Source organism: Mixophyes fleayi, chromosome 6 (genome assembly GCF_038048845.1).
Source record: "Mixophyes fleayi isolate aMixFle1 chromosome 6, aMixFle1.hap1, whole genome shotgun sequence".
NCBI classification, from domain to species: domain Eukaryota; kingdom Metazoa; phylum Chordata; class Amphibia; order Anura; family Limnodynastidae; genus Mixophyes; species Mixophyes fleayi.
The window spans coordinates 80239554-80264529 of record NC_134407.1 but is presented as its reverse complement, the minus strand read 5'-3'; the positions used below and the strand labels follow the sequence as shown (position 1 = coordinate 80264529).

Here is a 24976-nt window from a genome sequence, read left to right as displayed (position 1 = left end):
GCTGAAGTACCCAGCATTGCCTGGGTTGAAGTAAAGTTATTAAGCTACCAATGAGTTGGATGTAACTGTTAATATTTGAAAAAAATAATAAACAACTAAGAGATCATCCAAATCCATCCAGTGGAATGCCCACAGCAGGCTCCTTGTGTCAAAGATCTGCCCAGTGTACACCAACAGCAGGTCCGACTGGGACCCCAAACACTCCATTAGGCATCCCAGACCAATTGCTGCCCCTCTTTGAAGTTTTCATCCAAATCTATCCAGTGGAAAGGCCAGAACAGGCTCCCTGGGTCAAAGTTCTGCCCAGCGTACACCAAAGAGAGGTCCAACTGGGATCTCAACCCCCTAGTATATCTTCTGGGATCCAATGTTACCACTCTGTGAAGTTTTTGTCCAAATCCATCCAGTGGAAGGCTAAGAACAGGCTACCTGAGTCAAAGTTCTGTTCAGCGTACACCAACGGGAGGTCCAACCATAACCCTAAACTCCCTAAAACCTGGCCTGGATCCAACTGACCACCTCGTGTTGGTTTCATCACAACCGGTGTGTCAGGCTCCGTCTCTGTGCCTTCCCATCCGCACAGGGACGGACGTCTTCGCTAACTTCGGAAATCGTGTTTGGTTGCCAGACAACCAGACGTGCTAGACCCGGCCGGCAATGTCTTCTGCGCAGGTACGCCCCGTTGCTAGGCAACGGGACGCTATTTGGCTCACGGCAGCAGCTCTTGATGTCAGCCCCACCAACCTGGTATTTCCTCCTCATCCCCTATATTATTATTATTTATTTGTTGGGCGCCACAAGGTTTCCGCAGCGCCGTACATAGTACAAACAGTAGACCATACAGGGTTAAACAGTACAGAACGATAAACACAAAGTATCAATGCTTCAGTAACTCCAGGACAGCCATATGGAGTAAGGACAGAGCAGAAGAATAGGTATGGAGACACGAGGGAAGAGGGGCCCTGCTCATAAGAGCTTACATCCTAAGGGTGGGTGGACAAATCAGAAACGAGAGGGAGCTGGTGATGCCAGGGGAGAAAAGAAGGGGCCAGGGGAGAGAGGGAATAGCGAGCAGAGTAGATGAGGGGTTAAGTGGATGGTTGATAAGCTTTGAGGAACAGGTGAGTTTTAAGTGCTCGTTTGAAGGAGCACAGATTAGGAGCGAGACGGATGGAACGAGGGAGGTCATTCCAGTGCAGGGGGGTAGCTCGGGCGAAGTCTTGGATTCTGGAGTGGGAAGTGGTAATTAGAGTGGAGGAGACGGTCATTAGCAGAGCGCAGGGACCGGGCAGGAGTGTGAATGGTGAGGAGGTTGGAGATATGGGGAGCAGTAGACAGGGAGAGAGCCTTGTAAGTGGTGATAAGGAGTTTGAAGAGGATTCTGTAGGGGATGGGGAGCCAGTGTAAGGCATGGCAGAGAGGGGAGGCAGAGGAGGAGCAGCGTGAGAGAAAGATGAGTCTAGCAGCCGCATTGAGTACAGAGCGGAGGGGGGCGAGATGTGAGAGGGGGAGGCCAGTGAGGAGAAGGTTGCAGTAGTCGAGGCGGGAGATGATGAGTGCGTGGATGATGATTTTGGTGGCGTCTTGTGAGAGGAAGGGTCGGATGCAGGCGATGTTGCGCAGTTGGAAGCGACAGGCTTGAGCAAGGGATTGGACATGGGGGGCAAAAGAGAGAGAGGAGTCGAGGGTGACACCCAGGCAGCGGAGTTGGTTGACAGAGGAGATGGTGGTGTTATTAACCACGATAGTGAGGTTGTGGTGGGAGGGGAGTCTAGGGGGAGGAAAGACAATGAGTTCGGTTTTAGAGATGTTAATTTTGAGAAAGCGGGAGGACATCCAGGAATAGATGGCAGAGAGGCAGTCAAATACACGAGAGAGGAGGGAGGAAGAGAGATCAGGAGAAGAAATGTAAAGTTAAATGTCGTCAGCATAAAGGTGATACTGAAGACACCCTATATAAAGAAGGCTCTGCACCACTAGGATGCCAGAGTATTAGGTCCCCTAGCTCCAAGCTCTTATGGTTCTGTTTCTCCTGCTTGACTTTACGGTTCCTGACTCAGCTTCTCTTGACTCTTCTTCTGGATTATCCCTCGGTTCTGCAAAGATTCTCCTGGCATCTGACTTCAGCTTCCACCGGATCCCCCCTATGTACTATGCTGTCCACACAGTTTGACCTCGGCTTTCCAGACTATCTGATTACTTCATTCTATCTCGCCGAGTGCCCTCCTGGAGAACCACGACCTGCGTGTCTTTCGCATCTAAATCCAAACTGCCTGACGGGAGCCCCTGGTGAAGACCAGAGGCATGTTAGACTCCGCGCCTCCAGACAGGGTAGCGTCAAACTCAGCAGGTAGCCTCTGTATCAGTATCCAACTGGACCACATCCTGTTGGTTTCATCCCAATCAGTACAGGGGTGTCCGAATGCAGACTCAGAACAGGCTCCCTGGGTAAAAGTTCTGCCTAGCGTACACCAACGGGAGGACCGACTGGGACACTAACCTCCCTAAAACCTGGCCAGGATCCAACTGGACCGCGTTGGTTTAATCCCAAACGGTGCAAGGGGCGTCTGAATGCAGAACCAGACATTCAAGCAGATCAATGATTTTTAAATATAAGATTATATATTATCATTTTATTTATAATACTATATGCCCCTTTTCCCATAATATACATTGCTGAAGAGTAACTTTATATGCAATTGAGATTTACAATACATGTCACCGAGATGTGACTATCCATATGACAATCAACAATTAGAAGGTCTGACTATAACACAATACTGCTATATTAATTGTATATTCAAATAACACTATTGCTGTGGTAGTTAATATTTATTCTTCAAATTATTTATCTACATTTTTCTTTGCTACATACGAGAGGTATACCTGGGATATCAGATGTGTATGACTATTTTCTTTTTTTTATATACGGATATATCTGCAATCAATTGCATAAGTAATTATAACTTGTTACAGAGCATTCAACACAACTATATCACAATTAGGTTTCCAATCATTAAGCCACTAATTGATAGGACTACAACCTGTAACTGAACACCCAACATAACTATACAAATTGATTAGTTGGATAATCTTCATTGTACTGATGGACGTGATTACAACTAAACATCTTAAGTAACAGTTTAAATTGGTTAATTTGACAACTTTCACACTGCTAATGGACTTGTTACAATGTTTAGCACATAAATGAATATTCACTACAGACATAATTGGATAATCACTAACTTGCTAAAACATGAATAAGAAGTCTATGGCCAGACATCAAATGTTTTTGAAAAGGGGTCAAGAGATTCTGAAATATGTAGAGCTTTTGAGATTAAGTGATAATATAGGACCGCTTTCTAGTGTTTTCATTAACAAAGGCACAGGCAATTATTTTGATACACACAGACCAGCATCAGGTGTATGTTTCTGAAAACTGTATTGAAGCACCACAGTGTGGTTTCCTCAGCTGTGATTTCCCACTATATGCCAGCAATGCAGTGTGTTCTCTTTAATTCTCACTGCGATTTCAGCGCTATAAACTCTAGCTATTTTCTAGCTGGTAAAGTGTATTCAAAGTGCTCGTTTGACACCACTCAAAGTTATTTTTATAGAAGACCCATCATCGACACCTGCTATTTGTAGCCAATGTAAATTACTTATTTTTTATACATCTCTTACTAGTTACATTAAGTAATTTGTAATATTTAATTTAAAACCTCTCTTCAGCTGTGTTTCTGTTTTATAAATGTTCACTGCTACATCTACCAGACAGAGAATAGTAATAATATACATTTCACGTACTTCTGTTGTCAACATCCAGGTTTGGGGTGTAGTCCCAGATCATAGGCTCAACCAGCTGGGCTACTCCAGACTCTAAGGGAGACATCAATTACTTGTTGAAGACACAGTAAATAACGGACATCAATATTTAGCAGATTATGAAGAAGCAAGAAAACGTATTAAGGGATATTAGAAGACAATTCAGTGGACCTATGCTAAATCTAAAATTCCGTTTGCTATATGAACTACTAAGACTGCTCACAAATATACTGCACATGTAAAGGTTACTAGAAGTAAAATTATGTAAGACAAAGGTTTGGCCTTTTGGAGCCTAAAGTGGCTAATACTGTAGCTTGCAGTGAGGTAGATGACACAGTTAATGTCTGTCATGGTTTGGGAACTTTTACATATACAATTCTGAATAACGAAATAGAGTCTCTTCACGCTTACTTATAAAACTAGACATTAAATTATACTTTTGCCTATTTATGTACTGAAAGGAAGCACTTGCTTGACTTCTAATAGGCACTGCAGCTTTGCACTGACCTTTACAAGCAAGTGCCCTAATCTTTCTACCAAAGTCCAATACCTCCTCTGCTGCCTAATACCTTACCATCCCTAAACCTTACCCCAAACACCTCTCCTGCAGCCTTATACTCATACTCCCTTCTTACTAGGTGACCTAACCTTCCCGAAAGCCTTACCTGAATGTCGGTGGCCAGAGAACGGACATATGGCAGAGATAAAGCTGAGAGGAACAACACAGAGAAATACAGCAGTAAGAAGACAGAAGTAGTGAGAGGAGGACAGCAGTAGGACACAATGAGAAGACAAAGATAGGACAGCTGCAGCAGGCACAAAGAGGCAGCAGGGGAAACAGAGCCAGTGAACGCAAGGTAAGTGCTCTAGAGCAACTGTACTTGCAAACAAAATGCAAGAAATGATCTCCATACAGGCGATATATTACTACTATACTCCTGGAAACCAGTCCATCATTTTCACTGGAGGAAAACGGCTGTTTTCTTCACTTGCAAATGTTATATGTAAATACGTCTTCTGACCTGTCAAAGTTTGGGCACATGCCCCACGCAGCATGTCATCCCACGCAATAGGTTTGATGCCGGGATAGGAGGAAACGACATGTGAGGCCACTTTCTTTAAGTGTGACAGAAAGAGGTCTTCTACGGAGAGGCCACTTTCAGAAAAATACTTCTTGGACTCTTCTCCTTCCCCCAGATAATACACCTAAATGTAGGGGGGGAAATAGTTTCTGTTCTGAACACCTGTACTTCGATGAAACAAACAATTCTAATAGTACCATGTTTCCTGGTGTCATATGACACTGTACCTCATCTGAGCCGATATGAAGCCAATGAACCCCAGGATGAAGCTCCATCATTTGTCTTATCATGGCTTGGAGGACCTGGTGGGATTCCTCCTTATGAGGGTTTAGGCTGTTTGGGTACATCGTGACCTCTCTCAGGTGGGAAAACTCTTTATGCTTCAGGACAAACTGCAAATGACAAGTTGCCAATATTAGCACCAGGAGATCCCCTAAAAAGAACATTTCCTAATCCATTGTCTTACCTCCATGTGTCCAAATGTTTGTATGAGTGGAATAACTTCAAAGTTGTGGAGCTGCGCCAGCCTCAATATCTCTCGAATCTCCTGAGGGCTGGAAGGACACAAGCAATTTAAAGGAAAACTCCATCTTATTTTCCCAATAGTTCTTCCTCTCCACACCATGAAAGTCCTATGCCAAGAAATCTTGGAGTTCAGAAGCTACTCAACCCCACTAGCACCTCAACGCCCAGATAGGAGAAGTTCAAAAGTAAACTGTGGTCTTTGGGTAGGTGCCAGAGGAGCGGACTGTATGGTGGCTGGGGCTAGAACTGGGAAATCCATAGACAACTACTCAATGACTACAGTTAACTTTCAAACGTCTCCTGCAGCAATGCTACTTGTGCCAGGGTTTCAGTTTCAGTGAAATCTATGACAAGCAGCCGATTACAGGGCACCAATGTAGAACATCTATTAGAGTTTAATGTTTTAAGAACATTTTCACATACTGTTATACGACTGGAGCCTATAAGAAAATTGATGCTCATCAAAAAGAGAAATGAAACAGAAAAAGGTTGGGCTTTGTAAAATAAAGCACCACAATGCATTTGCATGTTTGAAACCTGCTCAGTGATATTACTAAATGGAAATATGTAGTGAGGTAGTCTGTGCAATATAACTTGTGGACCAATGTTTTACTGAACATTCATATATAAATGTAGTGAAAATCAACTGTCCAGCGAAAAAAAATGTGTTTCAAATGGTAGAAGTGAATATTATTATATATAATTTGTCAGCCAGAGATTCCATGAGCAGCATGGTAAGGAGACAGAAATGGCACAAGACAGGAGTGTTCCCTAACAGGAAACAAGCTGGAGGAGAAGCCATTGGCAAAAACCGTTGCTTTGGGATTATAATATAGAGACGCTACACCATGTATGAGGTGACCATGAACAAGAAAGGCTTGAAGGGTGGCCCATTAAGGCCCAGGCAATCCTGTCAAAGGCCTTGTCAACGTTCAAGGCAATTACCATGACTGGAGGAGATGTTTTTTTCCCTGCATGGATAAAACTATTGCTTTCTGGTGTTAACTCTACTTGATCCGTTTATACCAGGGTGGTGATAACTGAAGTCAGTCTGCTACCCAATATTTTGGCGAATAATTTAAGGTTGACATTTAATAACGAGATCGGCCTATAACTGGCACAAAGGATGGGTCACTACCTTCCTTAGAGATTACAACAATCTTAGCCCTGGTGGTGATCTCAATTATTTTTATCTCCCCGAGTATGGTACTAAAAACTTAGAGAAGTAATGGAGCGAGGGTGAGTGAAAACTCTTTATAGTAGGTTGCGGAGAAGCCACCAGGAGCAGGTGCTGCCACCTTTTCAAGGGATTTAATTGCCAGGGAAAGCTCTTTTGATGAGATCTCTTAGTAGAGTCTCTCAGATTGTGAAGATATTACTCAAGGGAGATACCAAAGATCTAAATAGTTTTAGTATTATTATGAGTTGATTTGGGGGTGTTCCATTTGGGTGTAGTCATGTAGCGCATCATACCCAGTAGCACACAGGTGCTGGCCATTCACCAATCACAGTAGTCTGAGTTTTCTACACTCAGAGTGCAGGAGAGAAGGGGTCTGCTAATTCACCTCCCCCCATCTAAAATAAGAGTCTAGATTTGTTCCTTTTTGAGAGGAAGAGACCTGTCCACTTGGGCGATTACATTAGCGAGGACAGCGCTGAATGTGACAGGGGCCGTTTCATAGTGTGAGGAAGGAATTGGGAGGCGACTTTTAAGCCACAGAATGAGAGTTGAATAGTGGAAGGACCAAAGACTCAGAAATTGCACAGAGTAGTTATGTGAATTGCAGTGTACAGGAAATTACCATACATACCATTATGAACACAAATCAGCTATAAAACTGCACCCTCCCTCGCTGGGTCATAAATGTCTTGGGCATTATTTAAATAAGCTGATGGAATTAGTACATGTAAACATACAGTATGTTTACTTATGTGTTGTTTGTTCATATATTTGTTTAAGGTGTAGTTGTATGTAGGTGACAGATACACTCTTGAAAGGGGCGTATTCAATTGTTAGCGTTAACGCTCTCAAACGAGCGCTCAAAAAATCTTAGCGTTAATACGGTAATTACTCACGAAATTTCAGCTCGCCGCTGAAATTCCGTGAGTAAACTACCGTATTAACGCTTTTCACGCGCAATATTACTGTATAAACGGTAATATTTTTTGAGCGCTCATTTTTTCCCGTTAACGCTAACAATTGAATACCCCCTAAGAACAGCTGCATTGGAAAGTCATGGCTAAATGTTTTGGGTTTCTCTGTCCTTTAACATTGATCTAAAGTGTAAAAACTGGGGTGAGAGAATGAATGCTTTCATCATTCATACCTGTAGGCGTGTGCAGCCCTCAGTTGGAGGAGCTCTCCATAGTATGGAAAGGTGTCTTCATATTCTATCAGCAGCCCATTTGCACCGAGGGCAGAGAAGAGAGGCAGGACCTAGACAGTAAATGTAACCTCTTTTAGATTTACAATACAATATATGAGCAATCAAGTAACAGGAGACAGAAAAAGCAAACCTTTAAATGTACATATTAGTATAATTACATTTTGCCAAATTCATAAACATTTGCATGCACAGGTCAGTCCATGTGCACGCTACAATGGTTATTTACTTGCAAGGTACACTAAATGGCTCAAGGTAATTATGTGATGCGAGTGTCAGAGATCTTATTTCTTCTTGAACTAATTTAGCAGTTTCTGCATCTGTGCACCCAACTCCGCCCCTTGGTCTATGCAGACTTTCATTCCTCCGCAAGCGCTAGCATCTCGCTCTGTAAAATTTGTCATAAATCTTGTCGCACCTGTGTAAATCGAGGCTCAAATTGGGAACGTAGCTGATTCAATGTCATCCCTTTACTGTTTTGCTCTTCATATGTTACCTCCATTGTGTGCAGACATAGGTGCAGTTTAAGAAAAACAGTTGTCTAGCAATGCACTGTGCTGAAGAGCATCTGCATAAAACAAAGGCATAACAGGGAGAAAAATGTCACTATTACCTCAGCAAGGTATGAGACCTTTGGGGGAGCTCCTTTCAGATCTAGATGAACCAAGGTCATGTTGAAAGATACTTTTTCCTCAGCTGTGAGCACACCATTGTCGTGCTGTCTGCAATATGAGCACAAATGATTCAATTGAGTGAAAATATCCCTTTTTTTTAAAAAAAACAAACCAGATATTTAAAAACCATTCCAATAAGGAGTATGTAGAGTTGGCCCACCATTTGGTATTTATGTGTGTGCCCTTGTTTACTTTTTAATCACCTCTTTTCTGCATTTTTATTGCAGTTTATTTGCTTAATTCCATTCTGCAATGAAAACTAAAATAAATGGACTGGGCTGCAGGTGTAAAAAAAAAAAAAAGAAGTAAGAAAAATAAAAAAAATAAAACACAAGTGTACACGAGACCATAGATTAATATTTGTTGATGGTGTTTTTTGAGCTTCAGAAATGCAGAAAACACTAATGTGTTCATTCCCTATAATAAACATGATACATTGCAATTAGTTCAGATGTACACTGAGTGAATTCAGCTATTACCAAGAGTGTATGTATACAGTATAATTGCAGGATGAACATTTCATTTATGTAGGACTTCGCAGCCTGTAGTGTTCTATGGTATAATGACAAAATGCTTTTAAAGTTTGACCGAGAATTGCACATTAAGATGCACGTATAAAATAATAGCCAATGATTAGCCCCCAAACCTGCTTTGCAGAGCCTAGGAAAACTGTGTTGGCTGAATTGAAGAGGAGTATACTACAGCAAGTAGAAAAATATAGTGACTGTGATGAAATATATTAATAGCATGCACTGCAAAATAGGTGTAGGAAAACAGACTGAACAGTTACTGCATCCGATTTAGGTTCTAGAAAAGGTGTACTTATTTATATATGTAAATGATTGAGCTATAATAGAAAGTAACTGAATTTTGCTGATGTTTTCAAGGATTTGCAGTTAATGTTCTGGAATACCCTCTACAGCAGTGTCAGAAGTATAACTGTATGAGACACCATTACACTAGGAGCCCAGTCAAAGTCCATCATGTGTCTAAGCTATAAAAACCTACTGTCATGTACAGTGAGTAGGTATAACCTGAGCCATAATATCATATGCTATGGTCCCACTGTATAGTGCTCTCTAAAATCATACAGAGATAGTGATTATACCTTGCAAATTATGCAAACCAGTCCATATATTATTAGAATATAATGGAAATACAGTATATGACAAGTATATAAAGGGGCTTTAAAATGAATGGAGATACACGTTAGAAATATTCATGGAAAGGAAAAGTGTATGGTTCAAATATAAAAAATATTGATAGGGTACATAAGGTTTAAGCAACCACAAAACTGTAAGTGTTGTAGCAGAGCATGCTGGGATTTGTAGTTGCACAGCAGTTTAAGAGTCATGTAGACGCATACCGGGTAGTATGGAACATACTGCTTTTGACTGTCAGGGCATACTGGGACTTATAGTTCGTTCCACAACTGTAAGCTACCTATGGGGCATAGATTGGAATTTGCATAGGCGCGCTGAGATACACAGCAGGTGAAATGTGCTTTACTAGGTAACAGAGAGGGTAGAACAAAAGGTTGTTGATACTATTGACAGGGGCATGACTGCTCTTACCGATCCATGTCTTCGGCTTCTCTGCGCTCGATTGCTTTGATCTGGCTGCCTGTGCCTGGCCAATCTACACTCTCCGCGTATGAGCACCGAGCTCCAGTGACTGATCACCATGGCAACCAAGCACCGAAGACGGCCACGAGTAACGGGAGAGACCGGGGACAATGCGGGGCCTAGTCGCGGTGCTCAGGGAGGAAAGTCTAGGTGAGCAGTGAGTCAGGGAGAAGTGGTGCTTGAGGCATATATAGATGTGAGGCAGGGTGACAGGACGGTCGTGTAACAACATATGGCATGAAGCATGGCAGGAGGTGTCAGTTGTAACTGACATGATGAGTAGGAGGGTCATATATCTAAATTCAGGTCTTAAACTCAGAAGCGTGGACAGCGAACGAGAGAAGAAATGGGATCAAGAAATGTGATCAAATATAGTGGACAGGGAAAGAGAGAAAGGGAATGATAGAAGCAGATAATCGTAAATGTGTGGCTGGGAATGAGATTAGATGATAAATTTGGGGGGCATGGTGTGATTGGAGGGGAAAGCATTAACTGAGAGATGTGAGGGGGAGATAATAGTAAATACAGGGGACAAGGAATGAGAGTCGATAACATGAAATGTGAGTGGTGGGTGGGCTAGGAATGAGATGAGGAGATAATAATATACTTTGGGGGTCTAAGTAATGAGAGGAGAGAGAATAATAAATGTGGAGGGAACAGGAAATGAGAGGAGATGATAACATTAATGTAGGTGCAGGGAATGAGGAATAAAGTGTGGGGGGCATGAGCTGAGAGAAGAGGATAACAGTAAATGGGGAGACAGGGAATGAGAAGCAGGATTAGCAATAAATGGACAGGAGGTGGGGATATATGATTGATGAATGCAAGTGTGGGAAACGGGGGTGAGAGAAGGGGATAACATTTAGGTGGTATTACCCATAGCAATCAATCGTATGCTTGCTCTCCTTTTTCTAATACATTTTAAAAACAAACATTTGTTAGTTACAGAACATTTGTTTCCCCACAGTTTCATGAAAAATACTTTTAAAAAATGTGGACAAGCCTTTAATAATAATTATCTACAATGTAAAGATTCTTAGGAGTCAGGGCTGTGTGGCACAGACAACTAGGTGTAAAGGTTGGATCACCTGGCAGTACAAAATCAAATCCTTTAATATATCCTTAGGAGAAGGGTGTGGAGTGATGCCTTGTCCTGTCCATCATTTCTGTTCATTGTTTTCCACTGCAGTGTAAAGAAAAGCAGATCTCAGGGAAGATCATGGAGAAGTCTTCTGGTATGGGGTGTCCTGTCCGCGATTATGGCAGTCTCTGTCATAATCCTCCTATGGGTCTATCCCAGTGGCGACGTGATGGAGGTCTTAGCTGGTCAGCGGGAAACCCTGCTACACAAGTTCTACCCTGTGCCCTGCTCACAGGATTACGATAACTACAAGATGTTTACAGGTAATGGTGAAATGAGCACATCAGCTGTCCAGGATACATCTTAGGCCATAGATAAATGGATATTGTAGTTCCGAAATCTCAACAAGTGTAATCCTTTTTTTTTTTTTTATGGTATTGCACCAATATTTTTGTTGTACGTATGAAATTGTGAATCAGGTGCCAAAAATGCACCACTAACTCCCACTAAATAAAGAACCTAAACGTACTTTTATTAGTAAACAGGTTGAATTTTTTTTTTTTAAAAAGTTTGCAAAGAAATGGCATTTCATTTGTGCACCTACTTTAGCACATACTTGCCAACTCTCCCGGAATGTCTGGGAGACTCCCAAAATCTGGGTAGGTCTCCTGGACTCCCGGGAGAGCAGGCAAGTATCCCGCATACTGGAATTTACTTGGCAATATGACGCGATTCGCGGTGAATTGCGTCATTTTGGCCCCGCCCCCCACATCAAAATGACATTTTAGTTGCGGTGGTGGGGCCAAAATGACGCATTGACCTTTCCGCGGCCCCTCATGCCCTCCAACCACGCTCCCTTTCCGGGATCTCCCGGAATTCACTTGCTTTAGCACCAGATTTAATTTTGAGGGATTATTTAACTAAAGGGGTGGCGAGGGAACATTTACAGGGACCCTCCCTGCTTTGCGGGAGGGTGCACAGTGCTGTTCTACTTGCACAATGACTTGAGTTATCTGCTACCTGTGAGGTCCCAGACCCTGGGGGCCTGAGTCATTAAGGAAGGTAAGGCAAAAAAAAGATGAGCAAATGTTTTATGGAACCATGTTACAATGCAAGGGGTGCAAACTAGTTTATTATATTGCACATAAGTTGAAATAGCTGTTTATTTTATCTGGCATACAAATATTTGATAGCTTTATTTTTACACTGAAATTTAAGGTTGATCTAGGACATGTCCTAGCCCAACTATAAATCTGTCACCACATTTTAAATTTACCTTCCCTCCAATGCAACATGGTTTTGCCCAAGTGTAAAGTTACTCCTTTTTTATGCTTGGCTCTCCTTAATGACTCAGGCCCCCATGGTTTAACCAATGGAAAATTTTAAACATCCAAAGGTGACTTTATTGAGACAAAGAATACATTATTTTATTATCATCTGTTGTGGACAGTTGCAGCATGAAACCAGGATGGGATGGACAGATGTAGTATTGTATTGTAGTAAGTTCTATAAGCAGCACTATACTGTAGTAGTACTTCAGACTTAGATTGTTGATAACAGTAGTAGATATGAGTGGCCAGCTTTACATTGCAGCATCTAAACAATGAAGCTAGACAGATCTACTCTTACAGGTCACTGAGTGGTCTCAAATGAACTCTGAGAATAGATTAGCTCGCCTTTCTTATTCCTGACTTTTTTGGCCAGTTAGATGTGCCTATATGATATATTGAATCACACTGTGCATCACCGCCGTGTTTCCACACTGGTGGAAGAAATTACTACAATACAACAGTACAACCTTGCTCTGGCTTTTTTTAGGTAATCTCAATCTCATTTGATTGTGGTTAAATACAATAATTATTTGAAGGGTTTTCTGGTTATCTATCTTCCTTCGTATTACTCTCCTACCATCCTGGTTTCTGCAGATTCTCATTGGTAATCACCGAGCTATATCTTAGTTCTTCTAATCGGAGCATCTGTCAGTATATTCTTAGCACCTTCCCCAGTTTCTGATGCTCCCGACTCTCCACTAGTTAAAACATACTTAACACGAGTTGGGTATGGATTATCGATGACCACAATTCCTACATCCTTCATCCCTACAAAAAAAACAAAACGATTGCACAATAAAACAAAGTAAATAGAAGCAGACTAGCCTGAAAGCCGAAGATGCAGATGTCCGATGGCACCGCAGGCTGACAGGCAGTGATTCCGAATGGACAGCAGGCTAAGTTTTGAAACACTGAAGTGTTGATGTCGGAATTGTGGTCATCGGTAATACGATTACCACCGCTTAACACTGGTGTTCCACAGCTCATCACTTGTCCTTCTCCAGAGTTCATATTCGCCACGTCCTGCTGCATATAAGAGCATTGAGGGTTGTGAGCATTATGAATATGGTAAAGGTAAAATATACCCAGTTTATAAGGATTCTTTTATACTTCATTAGGCCGTTAGCAAGTTTTTCTAGTTTTTTTTTTTTTTTTATATAATTGCCATCCTAATAATATGTGCGTAAGTGATGCTTAAAAAAAAAGAGTTGCAAGAACCACAGGTTTTTTTCCCCCAAAAATACAGCTCTCCATAGATAAAAATAGCAACAACACTACCTGTTGGCAAAATGTAGAGTTAGTGCAATTCAAGGCACTGGTTGTGCATTTTGTAAAGGGGAAAAATAAGTGGTAATGATCATGTAGCCAAACACAAAATAACTGTGCAACCGGGCAAATAGTGTTTCCCAATATTTGTCACTCACAACTCCCCACCCACCCCAATGGGAAGTGTTTTACCTGTATCTGCCACATTCATTACTTATGTAGCCAGGGTTTCAAGTAGATGTTAATTGTCACTGATTGCATCAATCAGAATGGGGGTTGGGAATTAACTGATTGTAATTTCAGCATTCACGCCACATCTCCTTGACCTGCTCAGCAAGCTGCAATTTCTGCTTTCTATCAAGCAGCACATTACACTGAAATAGAGGGGGTGTTGTCCCAAAATAGGGCTACCTTTTTTTTCATATCTATCACGTATGGAATTTTACATTTGTGTATGTCACCACATGTTTTGTCATCTAGCCTCACGTACCAGTAATTTAAATGATGGCTGGGGAATTGATAGTCTATATTCTCATAAATTTTGCTTCAGTCCACAAAATGGTTATCTTCACTACGTGTAGGCAACAGGTGCATCCTTAAATGAAGAACCTCTACATCAAGGAATGCCAAAGCTCTATTCTTCAAAGTACATATAGTCATGAATAATTGCATAATATGTGTATACTAAAGAGGAGAAGAATTACTTTGAATCATTAAATAAGCAAATTGTGTTTTTAATTTTTTTTTTATTACTCTGAATTTAGTTTCACTTTTAGGGCCTGATTCATTAAGGATCTTAACTTGAGAAACTTCTTATTTCAGTCTCCTGGACAAAACCATGTTACAATGCAAGGGGTGCAAATTAGGATTTTGTTTTGCACATAAGTTAAACACTGACTGTTTTTTCATGTAGCACACAAAATACTTAGCTTATTTGTACACTGAAATTTAAAGTTGATATTTGTGTGCTACATGAAAAAACAGTCAGTATTTAACTTATGTGCAAAACAAAATCCTAATTTGCACCCCTTGCATTGTAACATGGTCTTGTCCAGGATACTGAAATAAGAAGTTTCTCAAGTTAAGATCCTTAATGAATCAGGCCCTTAGTCCTGTTTTTCTTATGATTTGCTAATCCTACATCGTAATTACATCTTTCAGGATAAGTATAGATACTTTGCACAGCTGTGTCCCTATGAAGTTATGAAAAAAGAGATAGAGTGTATGTTGTTTCCAGTACTCCTACACTCACTTTGTCCTTCCATTTATTGCAGAACGCATAAGAATTCTTTGCAGGCACAGGTGGCTGCTTAGAAATCAGCAAATAGAGCAGGGAAGCCACTGACTTGTAAAGATATGGCTTCCGTTCCTGTGAGACGCTCTTATGAGCACTGTAGATGAGGCAGATGGGTAGACCTAATTCAGCAAACACCTTGAATAGTTCTAGCCCCCTATTCTTGTCTCCTCAGGTAACAGATGTAATAGTGCTGGAATGTACTTCTCATGCTCCACTGCTGCTGTGATATATGAGCCCACAAGGGGGTAGAGTGAGAAATTACCTGGGTGCACTGCTGCTTGTTACATCTGAGCACAGGAGACTGTGATGAAGAGGGGTCACCTGCAGTGTTTGTGATTGACGCTTACCACTGGCAGAAAACTGTAACATCTGTTATGAATGTCTGTAATGGGAATATACAATATGAGCTTTCTTGGTTACATATTACCAATCAAGGACTCTAAGGCAGTGGCATTGCTAAATGCACTACCAGTAGTTTTCCAGCTTTCCCTCAGCTATAAATCTCATCATTCTCCAAAGAGAAAGTAATGTGTGCTTGAGTAAACAGAAAGTGCTTGTTACTTTAGCATTGCTGATTAAAAAGCTTTCCAGCTATGTAAATATGTATTGAGATACCCCAATAACAAAGGTAATTGCTTTTAAATGGAAGAAAATCAAAACACAGGGTACTTAACCTTGTTTCCAGTGCAAAATCCCTTAGCGTGAAAAACGTCTAACATTTCATACATTTCTGAATATCATTGTACCTTTTTTTCTTTTTGAAGGACGTTCGCATTGCATAAGTAAATACATTCAAGTGTGCTCTGCCCCTTTTCCCCCTTCAATAGTTTACTGGAAGTTGGTTGTATATCTAGAGCTCAGTACAAAGATCAATTGACAAGACATACGTTTGCAGTCTATTACAGGGATCAAGATGAAATGTTGTACAACGCAAAAGAGTAGTTTTTGAGAAGTCTATAATGATGACAGCCTCATCCTCTTTAAACCTTTCTTTACGATAGCTGCAGTATGCTGAGTGCTGTTGAGCTATAAGAATGGATGTTTTCAATGTTGGAAGTTGATTTCAGAAAGTGTAGATAACATCATCAGCACTTTTTTTTTTTTTATACATTCAATTGTTATTGGATTTAAAAAAAAAAAAAAAAAAAAAAGAGTACAGTCTATGCAAATGACATAGTGAACAGAATAGAACAGAAGCATAGGATATAGATCACATAACAAGATATCACTAATTTACGTTCACGGAAATACGGTATACCTTCAAATTATCAAACAAAATAATGAGTAATATTTGAAAGAGGCTTATTGCAAGCACTTTGGTACAAATTAGACTCAATATGATACTTTCGCTGAGATAAAGATAGGTAGGGGATGAATGTGGAAAGAGGGAAAGAGGGGGAACGGCAAAGTGGGGAAGGAGAGTGATTGGAGGATAGCCGGGGAAAAAAAAAATGTATATTATGAATTCAGCTTGTCATGCAAGAGACAGTGGATTTAGCACTGTGGTGGAATCAAAGGAACCTCATCTATTCCAAAGGACGTACATTGGGGTTTCCTTGAATTCTAGCCATTCGAACCACAACAAGTAATACTCTCGATATTTGTCCGCTGATTATAATATCGGGTCGTCCATGGACATATACAAATCCAATCGTGCAAACCATTCTTTAATGCATGGTGGTGTTGGGGATCTCCAGTGGACCGGAATCACAGCCTTCACAGCGCAACTGAGGCATGTTAGTGTGGATTTCTTGTACTTGGAAATGGGCATTTGATTATTATTAAGCAGCCAAAAGTTTGGACAATTTTAGACCTCAGATCCGGTTATAGCCTTGGAAATAAGTAACACCGTCTCCCAGAAGGGGCGAAGGGCAGAGCATTCCCACCAAATGTGTAGTTGAGTACCAGATGCTGCTTGGTATCTTCAACAGAGGTCTGGGAGACCAAGGTACATTTTGGCCAGGAGGCTGGGACACCGGTACCACCGGGTCAGAACCTCATATTGGGTTTCAATCACCGAACACTGACAGCGCTGGCATGTGTATGTTGGAAAATGTTAGTGCATTCTTGATCTGAAATGTCAGTTTCCAAGTCTTGTTCCGAATATTTGGTGAAATTTGGCGGAGCTCTAAACGTGTGTTCAATCAAAATTTTATATATTGAGGACAGTGTATGCCTCTTCAGCACTTTTTATAAATGTTTCAAAACTGTACCTCTCAAGTGACACTACTGTTTATAACCCTTTCTATCATCTCTTCTAATATATTCATCAGCTGTTCCTTTAACTGATCAGTACCTGGATAGTTGTATTCATCTAAGTTGCACTCTGGAGTTGCATAGTACACATTATTTTTTGCTAGTCATACTTTTTAATCACTCAGATTTGATCTGTCATCCAATACCGTCTCTTTTAACTTTGCTCCACTTCTAATTAATTTAACATTCTGGTGAGTGGCATAATGTGCACCACTTCCACCTGCTAAGACACTGTACATCAAGTACACTTTAGACACAGATATGAAAAATTTTAATTGCTGCAATAAACAAAAAATACTAAAAATATAAGATCCAATTGAGTTCCATCTTTAAGTTTGGTATGGACAATCTTAAAACATCATGGAATATACACATCTTTTTTGAACATATCATGTTGTATGTTGTTTTGGAAATTGTCTTTCAAAATTATTTTTGTCATCAAAGAATTTTATTGAGAATTATGTTCTGTTTTATAAATTAAAGGGTACAGAAAAAAAGGGAGGGGGAGAGAACAACAGGGGAAAAGAAGGAATAGATGGGTGGGATGGACACCGCTTCAAAAAATATTCAAAATATCATACAACTTAACACAGCATTCAACAGTTGGGAAGTAACAAGCTAGCCTATCATGGTCCGATAAATAGTGCCGGTTCCACCCCTATCTGTGAAACATACATGCCATTTAAACCATTTGATAATTGGAGAAGAAGCAGAGGAGGAATAAGGTACACCTAGAGTTTCCATCTTGAAACTAATTTGTATTTTGGATATATTCTTATTCAGGTTGGGAGGTGAGTGGTCTCTCCAGTTCTGGGCTACTGGTTATTAATATGTGGGGTTTTCAAATTTTGGAGTCTGTGGCCTTAAATGTTAACTTCCTCAAACCTATTTATGTGGTATATCAAATTAAAGCCAGTTAAATTTATAATTACCACCCTTCACGGAGATCCGGCGTCATTTCACAGAGAGACACAGAAAGGGTAGCAGGGTTCTTCGCAGTCTCCAGTGCAGTTGGGCAGCATCATTACTGAAAGTTAAAGAGACGGGTTGGCAGTGTTCTTATAAGTCTCCAGTGACATTCTACAGTGCCATAGCTCACCAAGAAACAGGAGAGTTGACAGTGTTCAGTGCTGAAACAGAAATAATAGGGCTGGTAGTGTTCTTAAAAGTCTTCAGCTACATTGTACTGTGTTATTATAGCTCACCCAGAAACAGGAGAGGTGCCAGTGTTCTTTCCAGTCTACAGTCTACATGCCATTGCTCATTGTCAGTGCTGAAAGAAATAATAGGGCTGGCAGTGTCCTTAAAAGTCTACAGTCACATTATACTGTGTAATCAAAATGAATTCACATCAATCCACAGACAGTGTCCGACTGGGGCATGAAGGGCACACAGTGGGAGTGCAACAGTAGGGGCCCACCAGAGGGGGTGTGGCCAACCACCATAGAGGCGAGACCACACACTAGAGGGGGAGTAGTCAGCCCATGAAGGACATGGCTAGCGGCATAGTGTAGTATATAAAGAATGCAGTGTATATAAAGAGTGCATAGTCTAGGCCCCACCCCTTAGATCGGGACAAAGTCTCCTACCTGTTCTTGCAGCGTTCACTACCTGCTGCTGCTGGTGTCTTAAGCTCAGTTGCTGTTTGGACACTGAAATGTTGGGGTCTTTTTTTTGAAAAAGGGATATGTACATTAAATATGGAAAGCCTAGCAATGAGGGCACACTCTAGCCCCCTTCCCCAACCAGTCACAATGTTAAATTAATAGCTCTCACGTTTAAAGGGTGCGTGTGAATGTGAAAAGCTCAAGGCCACTCCCCTACAGCAAAAAAATTGCATTGTTGGGTACACCATCAACAGAAATGTATACTGCCTACTCAAAGAACTGTGACATATCTCCGGGAAGGCAGAACAGAAGTCCTGAGTTTCAAGGACAGTGCCCTAAAAGCACTACATACATAGTGTAAGGTGTATAGATGTTATAATGACACAGACAGATATGAATAAATAATGTTTCAAAGAAAGACAAAAATTGAAAACACACACAAAACACATACGAGCAGAAGGGCACCTTGTCTTAGAATAGTTACAATTAACCTGTGTATCCGCATACTATTACTACCCTTAGTGAGAATATACAGTGCCACCCCCAACCTTGGCTCCATGGGAATTACCTTTGCTGCAGATGAGGGGTTGGCTAAAATCTAGTCAAGCCCAGGGGGTAAATGTATCAAAGTGCGAGTTTGCCAGCGTGTTTAAATCACGGCAAATCGCGGGTGTTTACCCGCGAGTTTTGAAAAAAAAACCTTGAAATGTATCAAGCTGCGATTTTGACACTGATGTTCAAAATCGCTGGCGATTTTGTGCGATGTAAACACTCCCGAGTTTAGCTAACTCTCCCGTGTTTGGCAAACTCTCCTGTGTTGTAAAAGTGAGTTGTAAACACATCACTATTACACTGCCCTGTCATACAGCTGCCGGAGCTCCGGCATCTGTAAAAACTGTAAATAGTTCAAAGTGAAAAAAAAAAAGCGTGGGGTCCGTCCTCTACTCCTGCTTAACCCTAGTGCTGCCTGACGAGTGCTGGTCCCGTGAAAATCGGGGAAAAATTTAGCGTGGGGTCCCCCCGATTTTCACTTTACCAGCAATAGGCAAACCAGCCAGGGTTGGCGGCACTATAGCAGTGGGACACACGGCAGGGGTCCCCCTGCCATAATGACTAACCAACCCTAGACTGTTCAGCGCTGGGCTGGATTCCCTAGGGAGTGGGGTCTGCCGATAAAAAAGAGAGGGGCCCTCCCCCCTAGAAAGAACCAGCCCAGTGCTGATAGCACTAGGGCTCTTCCTACTACCCCATGGCTGTGGGTAGTAAGTTAATACGGCGATAAAGAATGAAAAAAATAAACTGACGCCATTTTGTTTTGTGGAACTACAAGTCCCAGCCAGCCAGGTTGCCAAAAACAGTGTGGCCATGCTGCTGCTTGTATAACTACAAGCTCCAGCATACCCACAGCAGCCAGGGCATGTTGGCACTTGGAGAACCACAAGTGCCAACATGCCCTGACATCCCTGGCTTGCTGGGACCTGTAGTTCCACAAAAAAATTTTTAAACAACAGCACCCTAATAAACACCACATCTATTTATTAAAAATAAAAAATCCCCAAATACTCACCAAAGATGTCTTCTTTCTTCTTCCAAAGGTCCGTGCTTGCCCCAGTCCCTTAATAATTATACTTCCAAAAGTTTTGGCTTGCCCCAGTCCCAGCAAAATTATACTTCCAAAATGGCTTGAATAATATCTTCATCACTTCGCCCGGAAGGGGCCCCTTGTTCATTGAAGTCTTCTTTGCTTCAGCCAGGGGGGCCCCATATTTGTAAGATCCCGACACTGTAATCTTGATTGAAGAAAAATAAAAAAACTCTGGAGCTGCCGCTAACACCTACTACTAGGTAGAAGGTCCAGTACGCAATGAACTTACGTTTATTGCGTAAGCTATAACTACTGTATTATGTGATTTTCCCACGCTAGTGGGGGAATCACCTAATACAGTAAATAGAGCTTACGCAAGTAACGTAGCTCATTGCGCATGCGCTATGTTACGTTCATGAGGAGAACACAAGAGAACTGTATAGGATAGATATATAGCCACGACGTCCCGGACTATAAATGCAGTGACGTTCAAAGGGCATTGGGGGGGGCGAAGCTTAGACGATTGTGTCTGGGCTTGTATAAAACTTTTTGCTTGCATATATTGAAAATATAGATTGCTTGGAAGATCAAGTCTCTCACTTAAGTCCGTGAAGGAACGTGGTGCATGCTCACCCATCAGGTGGAAGAAACGATCTAGTCCCACGTTCCTCCAAGGGTAAGCAAAAGCCTTAATGCAACCCTGTGGGAATCAGGGGTGTCTCCACAGTGGGGTGAGGGGTAGGGGGCCAGTGCGGATTATTTGTTCAGTTTGTCCCAAATCTCCAACGTAAAACGAATGGAGGGGATGGCAGACGCTGAGGCCGGTCTGATATCCCTAGGGATCCAGGGTAAAAAACACACTCCCAAGTCTGGGGACAACAATTCTTCAATGTCCACCCATTTTTTGAGTCCTACAGGCAAAAGCCAAGAAATGAGATGGGTCAATTGTGTGGCTTGGTAATATTTTTCAAATAAAGGAAGACCCAGGCCCCATTACATTTAGATTTGGATAGACTAAGCCTGCTATGTCTGGGTCTATTACCCTGCCACACAAACTTGCCACAGAGAGATTGAATAGAGCTCGGGAAGGAATCTGGTACTTTGACAGGGAGGGTTTGAAATAGGAATAACAATCTAGGTAGAACATTCATTTTAATGGTGTCGATTCTCCCGAACCACAAGATACAAAGAGAATTCCAGGTGAGTAAATCTTGTTTAATTGTAGCTAGCAAAGGGGGATAATTAGCCTGAAACAAAGTTTCATAGGAAGTTGTGAGGAAGATGCCCAGATATCGAATTGCACGAGGACGCCACTGAAAAATCAAAGTTAAGTTCCAATAGTTTCTTCGTGTGAGGTGGAAGGTGTAGTGCGAGAGCCTCCGATTTGGAGTTATTCACTTTATATCCGGAGAGAGAACCAAAATTCTGCAACTCCGCAAACAGATTAGGAAGGGAGGTTTGAGGTGAGGATAGAGTGAGGAGGACATCGTCTGCGAACAGAAAAATCTTCTATTGTCTACCATTAACCTGGAATCCCTTCACATCTGGGTTTAGTCGAATCCGAGCAGCAAGTGGTTCAATACATAGCGCATAAATGAGAGGGGAAAGAGGGCAACCCTGTCTCGTCCCATTATTAATGCCAAACACGGATGAACTCAAGCCATTTGTCGACACCGAGGAGGACGGGTTATGGTATAGAGCTTGAATACCCTGACGAAAATTACCAAAAAATCCAAAGGTTTTAAGGGTTTGAAACATAAGTGGCCAAGAGAGCCTATCGAAGGCTTTCTCTGCGTCTAGAAATAAAATTACAGAGGGAAGTTTGGATTGATTTATATAGGAAATCAAGTCTATAGTCCTCCTGGTATTATCGAGGGCTTGCCTGTTAGGAACAAACCCAACTTGATCTGGGTCAATAAGTTGTGACAGATGGTTGTTCAACCTGTTTGCCAGGATCTTAGCAAATAGCTTGATGTCCATGTTTAGCAAAGAGTTGGGCTGATAATTGGCGCAAATTGTGGGATCTTTGTTGGGCTTGGATATAACTATAAGAGTGGAGCGTGTGGTGTCTTTGTGAAACTTCCCACCTTGGAGGACCGAATTAAAAGTAGAGAGTAGATGCGGAGTCAGAATGTGTGCAAAAGTTTTATAGTATGAGATGGTAAATCCATCAGGACCAGGAACCTTAGATGCTTTTTGGGATTTAAGGGCTACTTTAATCTCGTCCCCAGTGATATCCTCATTCAATTTGGAAGCTAAGGTCTGTCTAGTTTTGGTAGTTTACAAGCCTTTAAAAATTGCTGAATAATGGTTGGTGAGGATGGTGAAGGGGTCCTATTGATATTTAGATTGTATAGGGATTTGTAAAATCTGTGAAAAGAGTCATTGATAACTGTTGGGTCATAATTCAGAGTACCCTTTTTATCTCTTATTGCCATAATTGCCTGTGCTGCTAGTTTAGCTTTCAGTTTGTTTTCTAACATAGTATCTGAAGTGTTGCTTTTCTCATAGAATTTTTGATTGAGCCATCAAAGGGCTCATTCAGTCTTTCCACCAGCAGTGATTGGATTTCACCTCTAACAGAATTTGCTTGTAGACTGATTTTGAATGGTTTTGTTTATGGATTTGTTCGAGCTCCTGCAATTGAGCAGTGAGAAAATGTAATTTCATAGTTTGTTGCTTTTTGCGAAAGGATGCATATTTCATAATAGCCCCTCTAATGACTGATTTGTGTGCTTCCCAAATGGTGGAGAGAGAAGAGTCAGGAGTCAGATTAAGGTCAAAATATTATTGAAGCATTATTGAAGGGAAACCGTGATCATAATATGGTCTCATGTGAAATTAGTTTCCAGAAGCAGCGGTATAAGGGATCAACTAGGACTTTAAACTTTTTAGATTAAATTTAAATATGCTAAAGGAGTCTATAAAGAGCATAGAGTGGGACAAAGCCTTTGAAGGAAAAAATACGGAAGAAAAGTGGGCTGTCTTTAAAATGTTGTTGGAAACATACACGTATAAGTTCATTCCTATGGGAAATAAATGTAAAAGGAAATAAAATGAAAGTAAATGGGGCAGCACAGTGGCCTAGTGGTTAGCACTTGTGCTTCGCAGCACTGGGGTCATGAGTTCGATTCCCGACCATGGCCTTATCTGTGTGGAGTTTGTATGTTCTTCCTGTGTTTGCGTGGGTTTCCTCTGGGTGCTCCGGTTTCCTCCCACACTCCAAAAACATACTGGTAGGTTAATTGGCTGCTATCAAAAATTGATCCTAGTCTCTACCTCTCTGTCTGTATGTATATGTCTGTGTGTGAGTGTGTGTCTATATTAGGGAATTTAGACTGTAAGCTCCAATGGGACAGGGACTGATGTGAATGAGTTCTCTGTACAGCGCTGCGGAATTAGTGGCGCTATATAAACAAATGATGATGATGATGATGAAAAGGATTAAGTCTAAACCAATGTGGCTAAATAAAAAGGTAAGGGAAGAAATGCAAAGGAAGAAGCGTGCATTTAAATTGTTTAAGTCTGAAGGGTCAGAGGAGTCCTTCTGTAGGTACAAGGAATGTTATAAAACATGCAAAAAGGAAATTAGATTGGCTAAATTAGAAAATGAAAGGCACGTTGCAAAAGAAAGTAAGACAAACCCCAAAAAGTTTTTTAAGAATATAAATGGCAAAAGGATTAAAAAAGATAATATAGGACCCCTAAGAAGTGAGATGGGTGAATTGATAAATGATACTAAGGAAAAAGCAGAGGTATTAAACACTTTCTTTTCTTCAGTATTTACCAGAGAGGAACAAATGGTAGGAGTAATACATAAAAATGGAAATGAAACCATGCCATTAATTAATACTTGGTTGTTAGAGGAAGAAGTCCAAAGGCGACTGAAGAATATTAAGATAAATAAAGCTCCAGGTCCAGATGGCATACACCCAAGGGTCCTTATGGAGTTAAACTCGGAAATTGACCCTAGTCTCTGTCTCTGTCTGTGTGTGTGTTTGCCTGTCTGTGTCTGTATGTTATGGAATTTAGACTGTAAGCCCTATGGGGCAGGGACTGATGTGAATGAGTTCTCTGTACAGCGCTGCGGAATTAGTGGCGCTATATAAGTAAATGATGATGATGAAATAGCTAGACCGCTATTCTTAATTTTCAGAGATTCAATCTCATCAAGCTCCGTACCAAGGAATTGGCGAATAGCAGATGTGGTGCCAATGTTTAAAAAGGGGACGAGATCACAACCAGGGAATTATAGACTGACATCAATAGTGGGGAAACTACTGGAAGGTATTTTAAGGGACAGTATTCAGGATTACTTGGTACGCAATAAAATTATAAGTGGGAATCAACATGGATGGCCTTTGATACAGTGCCACACAAGAGGTTGGTTTACAAAATAAGGGAACTCGGTCTAGGAATCAAAATTTGTACTTGGATC

General features: G+C 41.3%; 2 protein-coding genes across 4 annotated transcripts in view; one reads left to right on the top strand and one right to left on the bottom strand.

The window, feature by feature from the left end:
• Nucleotides 1–10194, bottom strand: part of HEXD (hexosaminidase D) — a 28360-nt gene extending 18166 nt beyond the window's left edge. Inside the window, exons 1-7 of one of the 2 annotated variants that reach the window (XM_075216928.1) lie at nt 10065–10194; nt 8430–8538; nt 7760–7869; nt 5374–5461; nt 5135–5299; nt 4848–5031; nt 3808–3879 (exon numbers count right to left, since the gene is read on the bottom strand). In XM_075216928.1, coding sequence (XP_075073029.1) covers nt 3808–3879; nt 4848–5031; nt 5135–5299; nt 5374–5461; nt 7760–7869; nt 8430–8538; nt 10065–10072 — 736 coding nt within the window. In that variant the 5' untranslated portion in view covers nt 10073–10194. Of the gene's footprint in view, nt 1–3807; nt 3880–4847; nt 5032–5134; nt 5300–5373; nt 5462–7759; nt 7870–8429; nt 8539–9933; nt 9960–10064 lie in introns of those variants that run through there. The other variant, XM_075216927.1, reaches the window with a different exon arrangement.
• OGFOD3 (2-oxoglutarate and iron dependent oxygenase domain containing 3) overlaps nt 9949–24976 on the top strand; it is a 118816-nt gene continuing 103788 nt past the window's right edge. The window contains exons 1-2 of one of the 2 annotated variants that reach the window (XM_075216930.1): nt 9949–10265; nt 11305–11519. In XM_075216930.1, the coding sequence (XP_075073031.1) occupies nt 10174–10265; nt 11305–11519 (307 nt within the window). In that variant the 5' untranslated portion in view covers nt 9949–10173. The remainder of the gene's footprint in view (nt 10266–11304; nt 11520–24976) is intronic. The other variant, XM_075216929.1, reaches the window with a different exon arrangement.